Source organism: Antedon bifida, chromosome 1, assembly GCF_963402885.1.
Source record: "Antedon bifida chromosome 1, ecAntBifi1.1, whole genome shotgun sequence".
Taxonomy (NCBI): domain Eukaryota; kingdom Metazoa; phylum Echinodermata; class Crinoidea; order Comatulida; family Antedonidae; genus Antedon; species Antedon bifida.
The window spans coordinates 19,666,667-19,685,440 of record NC_136226.1 but is presented as its reverse complement, the minus strand read 5'-3'; the positions used below and the strand labels follow the sequence as shown (position 1 = coordinate 19,685,440).

The 18,774-nt window shown below is 32.1% G+C and overlaps 1 protein-coding gene across 1 annotated transcript in view; it reads right to left on the bottom strand.

The window, feature by feature from the left end:
- Positions 1-18,774, bottom strand: part of LOC144835235 (uncharacterized) — a gene marked incomplete at its 3' end in the record, with an annotated part of 29,074 nt that overhangs the window by 7,279 nt on the left and 3,021 nt on the right. The window contains exons 4-17 of the mRNA XM_078690290.1: positions 18,443-18,724; positions 12,074-12,112; positions 11,955-11,960; positions 9,641-10,072; positions 9,202-9,510; positions 9,030-9,053; positions 8,093-8,382; positions 7,555-7,681; positions 7,296-7,331; positions 3,664-3,960; positions 3,063-3,350; positions 1,980-2,342; positions 1,294-1,577; positions 358-635 (exon numbers count right to left, since the gene is read on the bottom strand). Coding sequence (XP_078546416.1) covers positions 358-635; positions 1,294-1,577; positions 1,980-2,342; positions 3,063-3,350; positions 3,664-3,960; positions 7,296-7,331; positions 7,555-7,681; positions 8,093-8,382; positions 9,030-9,053; positions 9,202-9,510; positions 9,641-10,072; positions 11,955-11,960; positions 12,074-12,112; positions 18,443-18,724 — 3,055 coding nt within the window. The remainder of the gene's footprint in view (positions 1-357; positions 636-1,293; positions 1,578-1,979; positions 2,343-3,062; positions 3,351-3,663; positions 3,961-7,295; positions 7,332-7,554; positions 7,682-8,092; positions 8,383-9,029; positions 9,054-9,201; positions 9,511-9,640; positions 10,073-11,954; positions 11,961-12,073; positions 12,113-18,442; positions 18,725-18,774) is intronic.

Below are 18,774 nucleotides of genomic sequence, written 5' to 3'. Positions count from 1 at the left end.
TGTCATTCCGAGTCACTAAAATAGCATTTCATGCTTTTATAATATTTAACTATTATTTAAGCCATCTACAGGGCAAGTCCTATACAGTTTGGAAATGTCTTTGCCTCTATAAATTTGACCATGGAGAATTGCTCCATTATTCAACAATGCAGTGCTAGTTATTGGCTGAAAACGATGCATATATGTATATCACCAAAAGATTTGGTCATGATAAAATTTAATAACTGAATAATTTTATTTGCTTGTAAAAAAAATAAAAATTGTAATTATTATTACTGTCAATACATTGTCATCGTTGTTATAATTGTTATGATTTTCACTGACCAACATCAACTGATCAGTAATTTGAATGCTTACCCTTCATCAACCTTCCAGCTATTACCCCATTCACTCTCATCATCAGTTAATGAACCATCTGGAAGCATTAGGTCATTGTCAGGATTCCCATCATAGTTACCACATAAACCTTGCACTCTGCCTTGGTATTCATCACTAACACCAACTACAATTTTAGAATGGCCATCCCATGACAACCAAAATCCAATGTCAGTAACAACCAACACCTTCCTACCAGACATAGATACTGACAAGTGGTTTGATGGAAGGTATGGTAGAACAGATCTTACACCATTTATCTGCAAACATATAATAATCACTAAATAATTATATCTGATTTCAAAAATAGACATTCATATCAAAGATAAACTTAAATGTTGTAAGTAACATTTAGTTGATTTATTGACATTTTAACAATTCAAATACCTTTTTTAAAATTTTGGAATCATATACAAATTTCTATAATCAGCATGGAATAGTTCAATTTCAACAGTATTAGTTCTGATTATATACTTACGCCAGAAATCAAGCATGAACTAAATATAATAAAGGGCGCTATATAAATCTTCGTCTATTATTACTAATTAATATAAAGAGACATGACTATATACATTTTAACAGAACCTCATAGCGATAATGCTAACAAATATTACATAAATGGTAAAAAAGTGATTCTGCCTCTGCTTGATATGTACTCCCTACTATATATTAGGCCACCACAGCATGTTACAAGAGTTACAATAGATTATCTGATAAAACTCCTAGAAAGTAGGAAGCTTTTTGCCATTTTTCCCTTGACTGACCAGGTCTTTCATGATGTTAAATAGTAAACTCTTTTCATCATGAACATGGTAAAGTGGAATATAGTAAAACACAGAAACCCTAAACTGCAAAGGGATATTAATTTCAAAAGTAAGTAAATGTATGTATAAATGTATTTTGTATGAATTTACTTACCAAAGTATCCAAGCCTCTGTTGAGCTGGATTGTTATTCCACTAACATTAACAAGCACATACTCAGCTAAAGTAACATGTGGACGAGTTCTGTATTGGTTTTTAACATTTACACTAAATGTTGGTTCATTGCTATCTGTCACATCTTGGATGAACGTATATGTACAATTACCCTGAAAATTTTTTCTACGACGATCAAATGTTATATAGTGAGGGTCACCCCATCCTATACATGTATTAAATGAGTTATCTTTTCTAAGTCTTCGTATTGGTGTTTCTTCATTTCCTGTTTATTAAACAAAAATTAATTTAATTTTCATGTTGACATAACAAAAGTATATGTTACATAATGATTTTTTTCTAACATACCTAAAAGACCTTTTTTCTTTTGTGATATCTAGAAAAGATTTTTATCTCTCTCTAGCTTAATGCTAAGTAAAAATTATAGAATTTATATTTCATAAATAATGTGAACATTTTGAAATTGTAATACTTTATAGAAAGATAGGTCTAAATGATTAGGTCTAGTCAACTATGATTTACTCATCTGGAGCTGGAGCCAATTACATACTAATTACTTATGGTTTTCTCACTGTTAAACTTATTTTTTTATTAATATTTTCCTAGTCTTAGACAATGATCTTCTATTCAAAGCAGATTTTGTACTAAGTATGATACACAGACTTACCATTATCTCCACGGCAACAATAGGTAACTCTAAGAAACTTAGTTACTCCTCTGCAGGGGTCACCAAACACAGAGTTATTGGCTCGAACCTTACACCTACGTCTACCGTTACATTCAGATCTGACCACATCTAAAGACCCTTCAGCCAAACAGTCAATGGGATGCGAGTCTCGCCCTCCACATGACTCCCTTTCGTCTCTGCCGTAAATGGCATCAATAATCTCTATGTGACCAGAATTGCAGTTTAGTTCAAGTTTTTCACGTTCACAAACTTGTGTACTGTCTTCTTCACATACTGTTTCTGGTTCACCTGTTACTGGTTCAACTGTTTCAGCTGTTACTGGTGCAACTGTTACTGGTTCAACTGAAAATAGGCATGTTTTTTTCATAAATTTACATTAAATTAGCCATTTTTAAGCGCATGGTTTTTAAAGTTTAACGTGCATGTTATTCGTCGTTATTTATCAGTTTCATAAAAATGAATGAAATCTATCACAAAAGGTATACAGAACAAAATTATTTGCAAAAATGGTCTTTCTACGCTGTTTATGTGCATGATGCAAATCTAATGTCGATCTAAGTTGTCCCATTCCACAGCATAATTTAATAAATTTATTTCCCTTTTTTAAAATTATGTTAATTTGCCAATTTGATCTCAAAGAATTAAATAAAATGTTCAACAATATCAAGCCTGAATAAATGAATACTGTATGCTATCTATACAATACACAAAGACCAACAAATATTTTAAAAGTGTATTCATCCTTTCAACAAAGCATTTTGCATTGTTAAATATGTTTGGAAAATATAATAAACATTTTATAAAGTGTACCTAATGTAACCCTATAAGTGAATGTCACTCATAGAGGGTGTTCAGAATGAGACCTTGTGGGTGTTAAGGATGGAGAGACTCATGTTTTTAGACTGTTATGTTGGAACAACCCAATAAAGTGTTGTATTTATAGCTGGATTTCAAGACTCTTTGTGATTGATTACTACCACTATACGATCATAGGTTACACTAGGGTAGTTCTGTTTTACTTAATATTTACTTTAAATCATAAAAACATAATTGTGTACCAACCTTCACAACAGTAACTGACTCTGAGAAACTTATATGTTCCAGGACAAGGGTCTCCAAAAACACCATTTGTAGCAGAAATGTCGCAGTCACTTTCACCCTGACAAGTTCTTCTTACTTGCACTAATGAAGATTCTGCTCTACAATTTGTATTTTGATTTGTATTTCGACTACAAGCTTGTCTAGAATCACGCCCATAAAGAGCATAAATGATGTTGATAGTACCTTGCTCACAGTGTATGTTCATTGATTCATGTTCACAAACTTCTGAAGTCTGTGCCACACAGTTTACTGAAAAAACAACAACCAAGAATGCACCATATGAGTATAAAATAAAAATTGAAAATTTTAAAAATCGATGCTCAACAATCTTCTGAAAAGGCATAACATTTTTTAATACAGGGAGACAATTTTATCACAAAATCACTATTATTGCCTTCAATGCGTGAATTATATGCATGACATTTATTTAACGTCTCGACAGGAATACAGTTTGAGTTAGCAATCAGGAAACTTTATTTTTTACAAAGCATACAAATCATTTTATAGCTAAATCATTACTATACTACTTTATATCATTAAATTATTAAATTAAAATACCTACCTTCTCCTAAACATTGATATTGAACCTCAAGGTACTTGAATGTTCCTGGGCAAGGGTCAGTAAAAACACCATTTGTGGCTAAGATAGAGCACTGTTGTCTACCCTGACAGGAGCTAATCACAGTCTCTCTACTACTATCAGCTGTACATGTAAAATCACTCATTGGACCAGTTGCGCAGACAGCACCATTTAGACGTCCGTACATTGCGTCTACAATGTTGATAGTGCCATTGCACATTAGCTCCATGGTTTCCCGCTCACAGACTTGTCTAACAGTGTCACCTTGATTTGTAGGTACTAAAAATGATAAACAAAATCTCAGTTTTCTCAGTTTAATTGTAAAAACAACAATGTTGTGTAATATTTAGAACTTTTATATCACAGGAATAATAAACCTATTTTGCAAAACAACAAAACGTGTGCATGAGAAGCACGTAGGATTATTGAATTATGATTGTACAGAAAGTTTATCTAATGAAAAATTGTTTTCACAATGAAGGTGTACATTTCCTGTACAGTACTTCATTTACTTTATTTAACATGCAATTAAATCCATTTTCCATTGATACATGTCTTCCTGCATAGTAGATAGTAGACTTTTAAACTATTAAATTGAAAAAAAAATGTAGTACTGTATTTGTAGTTGTAATATTGTGGAATGAGTCATTCAATGAATAAATACAAAAAATGAAAATACTGAAATATTAACACATTCGTTGGTTTGTATGCAACAACAATACAATTTATGGTTTATTTTAAAATTATGCAAATAACAGTAAATATGTTGAATATTTATGTAATAAAAGATTACAATTGTTTTTACTACATGATATAAAACAACATGCAATTATACACAAGACAAAAAGAAAGTGAAATAACAATGATGTGAATCATTTTCTTAAAACAATTAAATATGAAGAAGACAATACAATATTACTATACCTTTATTATTACCTATTTCTGAAAACTGATATTGTGGTATGCTCATACTAAAAAAATCTCATATTTCCAAAATGTTTTTTAAACATTACAATCGTAAATGGAGATAATTATTATTTAGTACTTTTATGTACTTGTTTAAAATGAGTGATAATAACTTACTACAAAGACTATGCCAATAAAACATGATGATGATAACATTTGGTTAATTTCAGATACCAATGTAATCAGTAGAAATCGGCTGTAAGCTCAAATACACAATCATGGGGTCGCGGTCAAAAAATGTTCCGGAACGCTGATTAACACTATATTAAATTAGTTGAGAATGGCATTGATCTTTTAAATATACAATTTAACCACATTCAGGTGAGAAAATATTGAGATGGAACAATTCATAGGCCAACGACCTATACTGTAGGCCTCCATGGTTAAATAAAGTTGAATTGAACATTTACAAGTTTGTCAAATAAAACATTAAAACATCATTCATAAACAAAATCAAAATATCTGAGTTTTAGCTGCCTCCAATAAAATGATTTTAGATCAATGGTACACATTCTTAAAAAACAAACATTTACAAACACAAAACAACTACAAAAATAAATTATATATTAAAACAATAAAGTTTAAATAATGAATGAAATGTAAATACTGATGTATTGTACCCCCAAAAATGAATATTAATTAAATCAGACTTTGATTTTTTAGTTTTAATAAAGTTAATCAAAAAAAATGTTTTCACTCAACCAAAAACCCATTAGCAGGCATTCAATGTGACTATTTTTTTGCTTTAAACTACAGTTTTTTTTCTGGTAAGTAAATTGTGTTTGTTTTAAAGTTAATAAATATTACCGTATTTAATACGAGGATGGCGTATATTCGGGGAGGCATTTATTTTTTTGGGTGTAATACATGTATAATAAAATAAATACTCCCTAGATATGAAAAAAATACAACACAATTAATATCAAAAAGTGATAAAATACAGCAAAAATTGTACCAAAATGCTTGGTAAATTGTAGATCACTAGACGGTGAGCTCGCTTCGCTCGCTCCCCCTCTAGGAAGTGTAGACGATGGTTCTCGGAATGATAATGTTCTTCTTTTACGTTTTCTGTCGGGTTACCATTATTGAAAATGCTTGACATTCGTAAAACTAAACTATTCTGTTTCACAGTGTCTTAGATGATTAATAACATTTTAAAGTATAGTCTTTATTATTTGGTAGGGCCCTTATAGGGCGGAGGTGGGGAGGCGGAGTTCATTTGAGGGAGGGGCTTATTCGAGGGATATATGTTAAATTTTTTAGTTTTAATAATATGGTAACATTTATAATCAAATGAAATCCTCTATCTAATAGATATGAAAAGTGGTAAAAAAGAATAACAAATGCTTGGTAAATTGTAGATAACAGTGCGATGAATTCTACTACAAATAGTATAATTGTGTTATTATAAATGTGGATGGGACGGACGTTTATTAGATAGTTGGGTTGGCGGGAGGGGGGGGGGGGGTGGATGGTGATTATTATTTAAAGTGATGTTTTATTGGAGAGGCGTTTATTCAAATAAATATCATCCTAATAAGTATTAATACATTATTTAATTTAAACATCTTTTGAAACTAACTGCCGTGACAGAGTGGGCCGTTTCAGCCCAAGAAAGAAGACATTACGGCTTGCAACATGGGCAGACATCTCGATCCTAACAGGACACAGACAGCCTACAGTTATTCCTGCCAGCTTACTTAATAAAACTCAGCTATCGGGATTTCACTCGATTAATGTCTTATCATCAAATCTCCCTATGTAATTTTATAATACTATTCCCCACAATATATTCCGATTCTTTATGGCGTATATTTAATTTGATCTTTGTTAATTTGCAGTATAATTTTTATTTTTTAACTACTGTACCTTTCACACGCGCGGTCCGTTCCTAAAATAAACAAAAAACTAAAATGGCTATGACTAATGGCCAACTTAAGCTCCAGTCCTACTATAGTATCTGTTTTTTTCTTCCGTCTTCCAAAGGGACACTGTATTGATTGATGGAAAGTGCCTGTTTCCAGTCACCTTTAGGGTCAAATCTATTATTTTAACTGCTCCCTTGTGTATAAAAGAGAGAAAATAGTTGAAACCATGTTGCTGCAAGGTGAACTTATCATAAACCCGGAAATTACTTGACCGCCAAGAATTGAAATTGAGTAGAAAATCTACTCTTGAAATCATAAATGTTGTTAAAAAACTCTTTATAATATCTTGCTAAGATAGAAATATGGAAAAATAGCGTCGAACTGCACATTAATGTTATCAAATCTACGTTTCGCGGTACATCTGAGATAGATAAGGTAGGTATCCAAGGCGGAGATTTGTACCAAAGTTTTTGCATTGTGCTCGCCTATGTCAGAATTAACCATAATTTATATATAGATGTCAATCAATACAATCTTATAATACATCTATTTAACTCAAAGTAGAGAATAATTGAATTTCAATACAATTCTTTTAGGTCATGATCTCATCAACCATTAGCCCACAATTGTCAAATTTAGGAGAGTCTGTCTACAGCAATATATTTTATATATATTTTCACAATCCGCCATGGTTTCTGTTATTTTTTAAAGTATCCAAATGTGTTTTCTGGGAAATGAATAAATCAAAATTGCCATTCAATAAAGTCTGAATATTTTTACCTTGTTCTTCAACTTCATATTGCGGAAGCATACCATCTGAAAAATGTATTAATAAAGGATTATAAAGTTGCAATCATTGTTTTTTTTTATCAGAACACTAAATTAATTTAGTTAATTAAATTAGTTTTTAATAACATGGAATAAAAAACAATACAAACTGTTCATAAACTGTTAATTTCAATTTACATAAACAACATTATAAAGCTTTTATTGTATTTGACTAAAATACTTATTGTTTTTATGAAATTAAGATAGGTACCAGTCCTACAGCCCAATAGTTCAACTTGCATGCATGGTCGAATGCTTTCCATGTCCTTAGGTAACACACGAACAAACATAGCTTCAAGTGTTGGGCTAATGTTTATTGAGCTTTGACCAGCATATCTCTATAAAATGAGCAAGTATTTTATCATTACAACAATAATGGAATTGTTACAAATGCATACAAGAATGAAAATAGAATATGAATAATTTAAGGGAGAGTCAATATCTTTAGTGGCATAACAGCTATGAGGACTCAATGGCTAACCTCAAGGGCCCCAGAGTAGTTAAAGAGCAGGGCTCAGAGGTTTTCATCTATGCACAAGATACTAATAAAGACTGGTACACAGCACAACAGCTACAAGCTGATCAGCACTAAGCAGTTTCGATATTTCCAACACAAATTTCCTTTTGTAGGTATACTACAACTCATCAGTACTATTTCTATCATGGTTTAAAAGGTACAATATATACTGAGTGTACGTAAAAAATATTACCCTTCACTTTAATATTTAAAAAGGCTACCAGCTACTTACTGCTGGAGCATCACTTCCTACTGGAGTCCAATTGATACCATCACGACTATAGTGTACCTCATATGAGAAACGATGCGTTGTTTCACCCCGAGTGATTAAACCAGATATAGTTGCCAGGTATGGTAAATGAATTTGGAGGTATGGGTTTTCATCATCAGGTCCTGCACACCAGATACCACCAGAATTTAGTCTGGCAGCTGATGGTCCATGTGTTTCATCTTCACTGGTTGATGATGTAATTCTGCTGTCCTCTATATGACCATTTTCCATACCCAAGGGTGCTGAACATTCTAAATTAAGATTATAATTAGAATGTTGTGAGCAATGTCAAAAGAAGGTTTATACTTGTGCAATTATTTTTATTACTTTAATATTGAATTGAAGGTTATTGAATAGTATATTTCCTCTTTGACATGCTCAAAATGACATGAAACGCATAGAAAGTTGATTAGAAATTGATTTTCCGTAAAATGAAATTTTAAACGCGCGTGCGCGTAACTTTCTGTGAAACATACCATTTTTTTCCAAAGAAAGTTAGCGCATGATATTAATTACACTTTTGCTAAGTTACAATTTAAATTGTTATATTGTTTTCGATCTATGTTAAATACGCGAAATTCATAAAATTGTGCGTAACTAACGGTACGCTGCGCGACTCATAGTCATATAACGAAGTTTCCTGCACATCTACAGCTACAGTTCAATCTTATGACAAAGTTATACAATCTTATGTTGGCTAGAATTACAGATATGCGCGCAACAAAATTCGTGGAAAGAAAGAAGAACAAAAGAAGATTGTGACAATCACAAGGGTTATCCGCAATAGCTTGCGGATAACCAATTACCTCTTGTTTTATATTGTGTTAAACACCCTTTAACATTTATTCTAAAATACTGCTAAAATAAAAACTCAAACTACATTCTAAAATGTTTTTACCTTCCAGATGCACACTTGAATGAGCTGTGGAATAAAAATATATTTCATATAATTAATATTGTAAAGCTTACATTAATCTACATAAATACATGGTTTTTATTATCCTGTTCCTTGCTAATACTCCCATTATCAAAAACGGTATTAAAGCAATTCTATGACAAAATGAACTTACGAGGTCTAACACAGTCATAAACAACTTCCAAATACTTGTAAGTTCCTCGACAAGGATCACCAAATACATTGTTATTTGCCTGTATTCTACAGCTTTGTGTTCCTTGACAGTGCTCAGTTACTACCTCCAATGATGAATCTGCTTCACATTCAACGGTTCTCATTGCTCTGTGGGGACACACTCTTTCATTATGGCGTCCATAACTTGCGCTGTAAATTTGTATATTTAATGCTCCACAGTTAATAGTCACATAATCTCTTTCGCAAGCTATTGTAATGAGACCTAGTGGAATAGCGTTGATAGATGCTTCTGTTAGGAAAAAAAAAAATTTGAAGTTACTTGACAGTTCAACTTATTATAATTATCAACAAATATGTTTACAGCACTGTAATTTGAAAGACACATTAATCACTGCTTGAATTTTTTGTACAATACGTACCAAAATCACAAAATTTGAATTCTCCATCACTCCTCCATCCTGTTGTAAATCCAACATAATGCACAGAAAGATGATCTCCGTCTCTAAAATGCATAAAGGCTGCCTTGCCTCCTTCACCAACTCGAATGTCGCCTTCAACAAAACTGATCCAGAATGATCTATATTCATCTCGCTCCACAAATCCACCAGTGTTTCTATATATCGCCAGATTAGTACCCTGGCGGCTGCGTCTAATAACTGATTGTGTGTTTCTCCATCCTCCAATCACAATTTCATATTGCTCATCTAAATTGTGGTTTTCACTGGACAATGTAATATGAACATCATTTCTTGCCTTAACTTCAAATTTGATTAAGTGTGTAGTACTATCCAGTCTTTTAAGATTATATTGATAGTTGTACTGAGTATCTGTCTCATAATAATGACAGCCATCTGCATATATAAAGTAAAGTAATTTTATTTTAATGTGTTTTAAACAAACAAACAGATATTCAACTGCAAAATATCCAGTAAACCTCTATCATAAAAGTGTAACAGTTCTAAAGATACATGATAATCACTGGTGGTATCTGTAGATAATGTACAGAGTGAAACTGAATCATTGAATTTAAATTTGTTACATTTTAACCACATGGATGGAAGGATGTGAAGCATTTGTAATTTTTAATTAACATTATAATAATTTGGTATATTATAATATCTAAATTTGTTTCCAAAGTGTCTTTTTGCCAGATTAAAAAATAGATCACAATTTTTACTGGATTGCAAAGGTTCCTGTTATATCAATACTGTACATACATTATGAGTGTGTATTAATGATGTAATGTGAACCTGGATGAATATAAAACACCAAAACATATAATTATCAATTACCAGTGATGATTTTAGATTTTTGAACCACTCTAAATACTTTAGATTCTTCTTTTTACACCCTTTATATGTTGAACAAAATTCTAAACTGATTTTTTTAAATAGAAATATGTACGGAATGATACATTTCTAGAAACTATTCTTTTCAATTGAGTATTAAAAATAACATGTCAAGATGATGATGTATATATATATATATATATGAATCATAATGCACATTGTGAGAATGATTATCATGTGACATTTCATCTTTGAGAATATCATAGATTTATATTTTTATCTTTTCTTTTTTTTTCAATAATTGTTTTTACTTTGCAGTATGAGGATCATCCATGTTTTAGTTAGGAAGTTGATTACTATCCTTTAAATAACTGAAATAGTTCACAGGGACTTACAGACAGGAATATAAATTACATTTACAAAAAAACCCTAAAAAAAATTGATAATATCTATGATAATAATAACAAACACCCAGACTGATAATGTAAAAAAGGGAAATGAGCAAGTGGTCGCACATGGCAGCCGTGCAGGATTGGAATTGGGTGGATCCGATATTTTTATAATTGGACCAAACCACTGAAAAATATGACTCAACAACCAGAATTACAAATCTACAACATTTATATATTAGTTAATAAAATGAGTAGGTTTTCCTACCCTAAATTATGGATCACCTTAGTTATTCACTTCAATTTGACTGAATTGTATTGTAATTTTAGTGTAAGAGTGCATTTCCGGGCAAGATGTTATTCTTTAAATGTTCTATTGTGTGCCTCAACTCCATCCACAAGGTTGGGGATGAGGGATGAAAGCTGCCCAATTGTACTGGTTACTATAGGCCTACTACCCTTGTACTTTATTCAGTGGCGTAACAGCTATGAGCGCTCACTGGCTAAACCCAAGGGCCCCAGAGCTTAAGGGGCTCCCGAACATGAGCAGCATAGGAGGGCCACTTAGGAGTGCTAAACCAGGGACCTTTCCACCTGCAAGAACTCCCATGTTTTAGATTCAGGGATGCAGTACAAAAAAAAGGTTGTGGAACGCAGCATTACATTACATAGTATAAAGATAATGAAAAACACATACCTTTTCATAAAACATTTTGGCTACAAGTTACAACACAATCACATACTGAACTGTCTAGTTTAACATTAATACATTGGTTAAAATAAAAAATGCTGTTGGTGTAACAACAATCAGTATAATAAAACTCCATGGACCTAAAAATTATTTATAGGTCCATGATAAAAAAATTACTATTCATTTCAATGTCATATTGCTTTATATATGATTTGATAAAATACTGTACTGTAATCTATGTACAAACCTCTACAACATGCACTCATGCAACAATGACAGATCTACAGAAACTACACCATACAACAATAAACACATGCAATAAATGAATACCAAGTGTTTGAGATACAAACCGTCAGTCACTTACCTGTGGCTGAAAAAATAAAAAAAGGCACATATTGTTATTGTACAATTATTAAAACACCCTTTGTAGGAGTTTACACTTGAAACATAACTGATCAATCTATAATACTATTTATGACTTACTTGTTTGTATGGTGGTGGTCAAAGTTGTTGTAGGATTTACTGAAAAAGCAAGAAAGGTAAATGTCATTTATTAAGCTTTTATAAATTGTTGTTTTCTCCTCCTTTTCACTGGCTTGGCCTGGTAAAACAGAGTAATTGTATTAATTTTAATATTTTATTAATAATTGAACCTTATATTCCTAAATGAAAATAAAAGTTTTAAATTAAAAATGCTTCATGACAACAAAAAACCAATAAAAGATAAAGCACCACAATGAGATCAGAACAGATTTTAGTTTACAAGGAAACCGACAGAAGAGTTTGGGAGGAAAACCCTTAAGTATATGTGGCACATGCAAGGCAAGTCAGACATAAGTCGGAATTTTCAAAATTGAGATTTTCACAAATACTGACACTACATAATCCAAGATTTAAAATGCTGAAAAAATATCTTAATATCTACTAATGTCTACTTCCAGAGATATCGCAGTCTAAAGTTTAGGATGTTACAATCAGTGTTATTTATTTATGACTTTTAACAGATCGTGTGTGTACGTCATAAATATGACACACACAACCCGTTAAAATGAATATCCAGGATTTTGAATTGGGGGTATTTTGGGCCACCACAGGTATGGGAATATTTTGAGAATATGAACCCTTATTTGCGCCCTCGAATTCAAAAATCTAGGTATGGTTATTTTTTTCAGAAAAATGCAGGTTTGTGTTATTTATATTATCTATAAGGATGGAGAAGAACTGACTGTAAAGATGGATTTGAAAAAAAAAAAGAATTATACCAATGGATCAATGAAAAATAGTGCCGATCATTCACCATTAAATCAACAATTTAGCGCAGCCCAGAGTTTCTTCTTATTTTTTTCTTGTTTTTTTGTTTTACTCGAACATCCAGGATAACCCATAAAGCTGAAAAAGCTTTTTTCCAAACAATTTTTTTTCATAATAATGCACACAGCCTCATGTAGGGTTTAAAAAAACTTACTACCATGAGTATTTTCTTGTGTAGGCATGTGAAAACTCAATTTTCAAGAAATCTCGAAAATATAAACCCCATAAACATCTCAACATGATATATGTCCAAAGATGTATAGGCTGGTTGCTGTCTGTGGGTGCGAAAATTGTGAATGCGGGCTGATCTGTAAGAACATTTTGAAAAATAAAGCTTCTAGGTCCTGGAAATTGATATATGAAACAAAATTATAAGTCTACGACCAGCCTGCCATGGTTGGGACTGAACTAAGACAATTTTGAAAAATAAAGCTGTTAGGTCCCCAAAAAATGCACTTCGACATATGAAACGAAATTTATAAGTATCCAGTACCAGCTCTATTTATTTTATTCCATAATTTTTAACAGACCCTGTCTAAAATGTAATATTGATTTTATCTGATAAATACTATAAACAAATGTATTTTATCTAAAAACATGACAGAGGTTTTCAATCAGATTTCAGCCTGCCCGGACACGGACGGGTGTGCCAGCTAGATTTTATTTTAATGATTGATTTGATTTTTCTTCCTCAGCCAATCAATATTGGTATTATAATTGTTTTATTGTTTTTAAAATTGATTAACCAAATCAGTAATAAATTTAATTGTTTTTAAAAATTTTGTCTGTACGCGAAAACATATTTTTTTCATATTCAATTCAATTCATTTTTAATTTATTTCCACAATATAATAAAATACATACATACATACATATGCGAAAAATAGAGAAAAAAGTACTATTTAACAATCTTTAAATAGTGTATACTATTGCACGCCATGTGACCCACAATCGTCCAATCAAATTACAGGAATTTATTTAGGTGTTATAATACTATTTATTGATTGATGAGGTGCTAGTAATGATATTTAAAAAACAGGCTGAATTTTAATATTAAAACTAGATTTGAAGTCATTACTTTGACGAGTTAGTTATTCGCACAACAAATGGCACGTGCACATCATACATTAGAATATTGCGCACAGAAAAAGATTAGAGTATAGCATCATTACGATGACATCATAACATCCAAGAGGTAACAATTTTGCATGAATTCAAATCTACAACTTATCTACTTACATTATAAGTTTAAGAAATTTGGGATCACCGTTGATTCCGAGAAGCTATAATAGATTCATAATATTTTGTAAATGCAAATTGTCTAATTCAATGTGTTCGTATGGCGTGATTTAAAGTGAAAATGGACTATTTTTTTTTTAATAACTAGAAAAGGCTGGAAAATCATGTTTCAAAAGAAAAAAACATGTTTTTTATACTCTGAGCGTAAAATAGTTTGCGCGTGTGGGAATTTTTGACATACATGTTAATGGACCACTTTAAAAATACTATGCCTCTTTAATGTATATAATTATGGTATTAATAACATATTTACATTGTTTTATGTTTTAATGTATGCTTTGAGTGCTGGTGTGGCACGCCTTATGGCGACAGTGGTCCTTCGACCTCTTTTGCCACTCCTTGGCACACTCAAAGTTTATGTATTGTTTTAATGTTGCTAAAATTAATAAAATAAATAAATAAACATAAAATGTCATGATTCGCATAGAAATACGTTAGAAATAGCGCACAGAAAAAGATTATGTCATTATAAATCAATGTGCTTGTATGGCGTGATTTAAAGTGGAAATGGTCTATTATTTTTTTTAATTACTATAAAAAGCTGGAAAAATATAATTCAAGAAAAAAAAACATGATTTTCATACTCTGTGCATGTAAAATAGTTCACGCGCATGGGAATGAGCAAAATATCATGATTTACCTAAAAAGTTGATTAGAAGGTAATTTTTAAATTTTAAATGCCTGTGCATGTAACTTTTGTAAAACATGCCATATCCCCAGAAAGTTTTATGTTTCGTTTTTAATTTATATTCAAAAAGAAATTCATAAAATCGTACGCAAGTCACGTTGCCCAACTGACGTTTTTAAAAAATAGGAGGTGCACAACTTCATGTATATGTCCATGTTGAAAAAGTTATGAAAGAACAATAAAAAACAAAAAGAAACTGGACAATTACATTACAAGGAGATATCCGCTATATAGCGGATAACTAATTTACAGAACTAGATTTGAACTTGCCACCTTGACGAGTTCGGATTATCCGCTTAAACGCAACATGCACATTATGTTGAAATATGAACGCCAAAAATAATTATGCCATCCTATGACATGAAGTAAACGTAATTCAAATTTTTTTAAATGATGGCGTAATAAAAATGTAAAAGAGAATTGATTGAGAAAGAACATATTAAAATCTAGGGCGATATGAGGTAAGCATAAGCGTGATGCGCTCTATTAAATGGGATTAACTAGTACAAAAGTGAAAAAAATTGTATTTTAAAAATTTGAGTGGCCATATGTCAAAACAACCATATGTCAAAACAACCCGCAGGTACAAATTTTACATGAATTGATATCTACAAGTTTGCATTAAATTACCTATTTTCTAGCACACGATTAATAAAGTTTAACGTGCATGTGTCGTTATTTTGTTAAAAAAAGTGTGTGCGCAAAACGCCAAACAATTCGAAAATTTTGAAATGCTCAAAATGAAATTTCATAAACAATTTCCTGCACAACTACAGTTTATTATAGGCCAATCTTCTTACAAAGTTATACCTATTTATTTTCACAGCATTAGGAGATATGCTGCAAACAAAAATCGTGGAAAGAAAGAAGAACTAGATTTGATGAGTTTGAGTTATCCTCGCAAACGTAACAATTATATTATGCCATTTGATCCTATGACATAAAGTAAACCTTTACAGTGATGAATTGTGTCTATTTTGTGTCTACCGTATATATACTGTATTTTTACAGAATACATTGTATTATATACAGTGTAGCATAGAAGAAATTGCGAGACCCATATTTTATTCCATTTTTTAACATGATGACGTCATCTAAATGAAACATGAAGATAACAATTTTAGAAGATAAATATCCAAGTGTCAATAAAAAATAACTTGTAGTTTTTAATTTATGATCAATCATTAAGTTAATGAAATTGCCCAAGTAAAATTGGAGGGGCACAACTTCATGTAGATGTTCATATGTTGACAAAGTTATCATATTATGACATGTTATGTTTACACACTTTTTAGATACGCAAGCCACAAAAATGACAGAAAGAATGCTAGACTACTATTACTAAAAGAAAAGAGAAAAAAAGAAACAGGACAGTTACAAGGAGTTATCTACTACTAAGGTGTGGATAACTAATAAAAAATAAAACCTTGTAGTTTTCAATATTGATGGCTATTTATGGCCTTTTTAAAATGATATATAAATAGGCCTAGGCCTACATTATGACTATTCTGACATAGCCTAGGCGAGCACAATGCAAAAACTTCGGGACAAATCTCCACCTTGGATACCTACCTTATCTATCTCAGATGTACCGCGAAACGTAGATTTGATAACATTAGTTTCCACTATTATGATATTGTTCAATATTACTATCTTAGGAAGATATTATAAAGAGTTTTATAACAAAATTTATGATTTCATCGGTAGATTTTTAACTCTACGCGCGGTAGAAGTAATTTCCGGGTTGCAACTTCCTGCATGCTTGGTTTCAACTAAGTTGGCCGTTGGTGGCGATAGTCATTTTAGTTTTTTTTTATTTTCGGACCACGCATGTGAAGGTATAGTAGTACATAAAGATCAAAATAAATAAGAAAAGAGCTTTTGTTTGAAATCGAATGAAACCCAGATAGCCGAGTTTTTGAGTAAGCTGCCAGGAATTGTATACTGTGCGCTATCTGTGTCCGTTAGGACCCTGGGATACTCTTCTGCCCATGTTGCAAGCCGTATTAAAACTTAAAAATTGAATGTATCCCTCAAATAAGCACCTCCCTCAAATTAACTCCACCTCCCCACACTATAAGGGCCCTACCATACAATAAACACTATACGTAAAATGCTATTTATCTTTTAAGACACTGTGAAACAGGTTAGTGAGTAGGTTTAGTTTTACGAATATCAAGCATTTCAATAATGGTAACCGACCGAAAACGTCCAGGCCAGAATGTCATTCTAAAACCTTAATTTTACCCTTTTTATTATTGCGAGAACCATCGTCTACACTTTCTAGAGGGGGAGCGATCGAAGCGAGCTCACCCTCTAGTTTATGACTAATTTTGCGCACCATATATTTGTAAGACAGGACCCTATTTGGCGGCCAAAAACAGTTCCACTGCCCGGATTAATTTTAACCAGGCCGGACCAGTTTTAGCGGCCAAAATTAATCTGGCCGAACAGTTTTATGCAGACATCATAAATAAAATGGTCCCCCAAACCCAGTTGGCAGCCAAAACAAAACTGGTCCGCCGGACCGATTTTTTGCCCAGTCTCCAAACGTTATTTTTTTTTATCGATCGACGACAGGCCTATATAATCCGAATTTCCTCAGTTTCCAGTTAAGCTTTGTTGTTGATCAGTTAAATAACTTTACCCGTATTTACTAGAATAGGCCTACTAGCAGTCTAGCTAATGTGCTAGGCCAAGTAAAGTAGTTGTAGGTGGATTTATTACCGGTATTATACAAGATGGACAGTACTCAAAGAATATATATCATATTCTTTGGTACAACAGTAGAATCCTTCATCCCACCTATTCCATCGAGCGCCACCCGATTGTCGCATTTTCACTCGATTTTGTAGACGCCCTCTATGAAAAAAAACTTTTTCCAATCGCGCCTATTTAAATGTTTTTGGGGAGGAAATAGACAATGGCTGCTGAGACAAAATGAGTGCGATTGTTGCACTTGTGTGTTATAGCTCACAAGTTTGTGATAGAATTGCTACCTAGGCCTACTTAAAAAATATTGTAAATAAACAAAATTATTCAAGTAGTGAAGTGAAGTTATAGGTCTGCAAATAAAAACAAAAACAATCTGGTCTAACAAAGTGTCCCGACCAAATAAAAAATAATGAATATAAAAATTATTATAATTAACTAACGAATGAAAAACTCACAACACATGCAACGTTTATTGAACATCAACCTAGGCGTACATAAAAGTAACACTTACAGTGAAAATCTACTAGTTTTTTTTACTATGTCACGTACAATAAACAAAGGTTGAAAGGAAAATCTAAGTATTGATGTATTAAGATGAGAAAAAAAACAATAAACCATAATACTGTGAATTTTGAAAAATAACAAAAACATGTTTACCATTACTTTTTGGTATTTATCATTTCATCATATCAACACAAATGCAGTAGCCTACGATACATACCCACCCGTAAAACTTAGGGAAGGTAGGCTAATATCATATTAGAATAAAAAGAATAATAGAGTTTCCACATATAAATCCAAAAAAATGTTTCCGAAAGAATGAGCCACCACCAGCTTACGTTCACAATTGTAGTAAACCCGCATGTATTTATGGGTTCCTCTGCATGGATCTCCGAACACAGAATTGGACGCGGGAATTGTACACTGTTGTTGTCCTTCACAACGTCCTGTTATCTCGTTTTCTGCACTCCTTGCGGAACAATCAGTGTTTTCGGTCGGTCCGTTGGGACACACGCGGCTATTGCTGCGACCGTAAAAACCATAGTAGATCTTAAGTGAATGCTGTGGTTCGCAGGAAATAGTTCCAGTTTCCCCTTCACATGTATTTATCTGTGATAATCCTACAAAAAATATTACATTATTACTAACAAGATCTTTTGGTGAAAATATG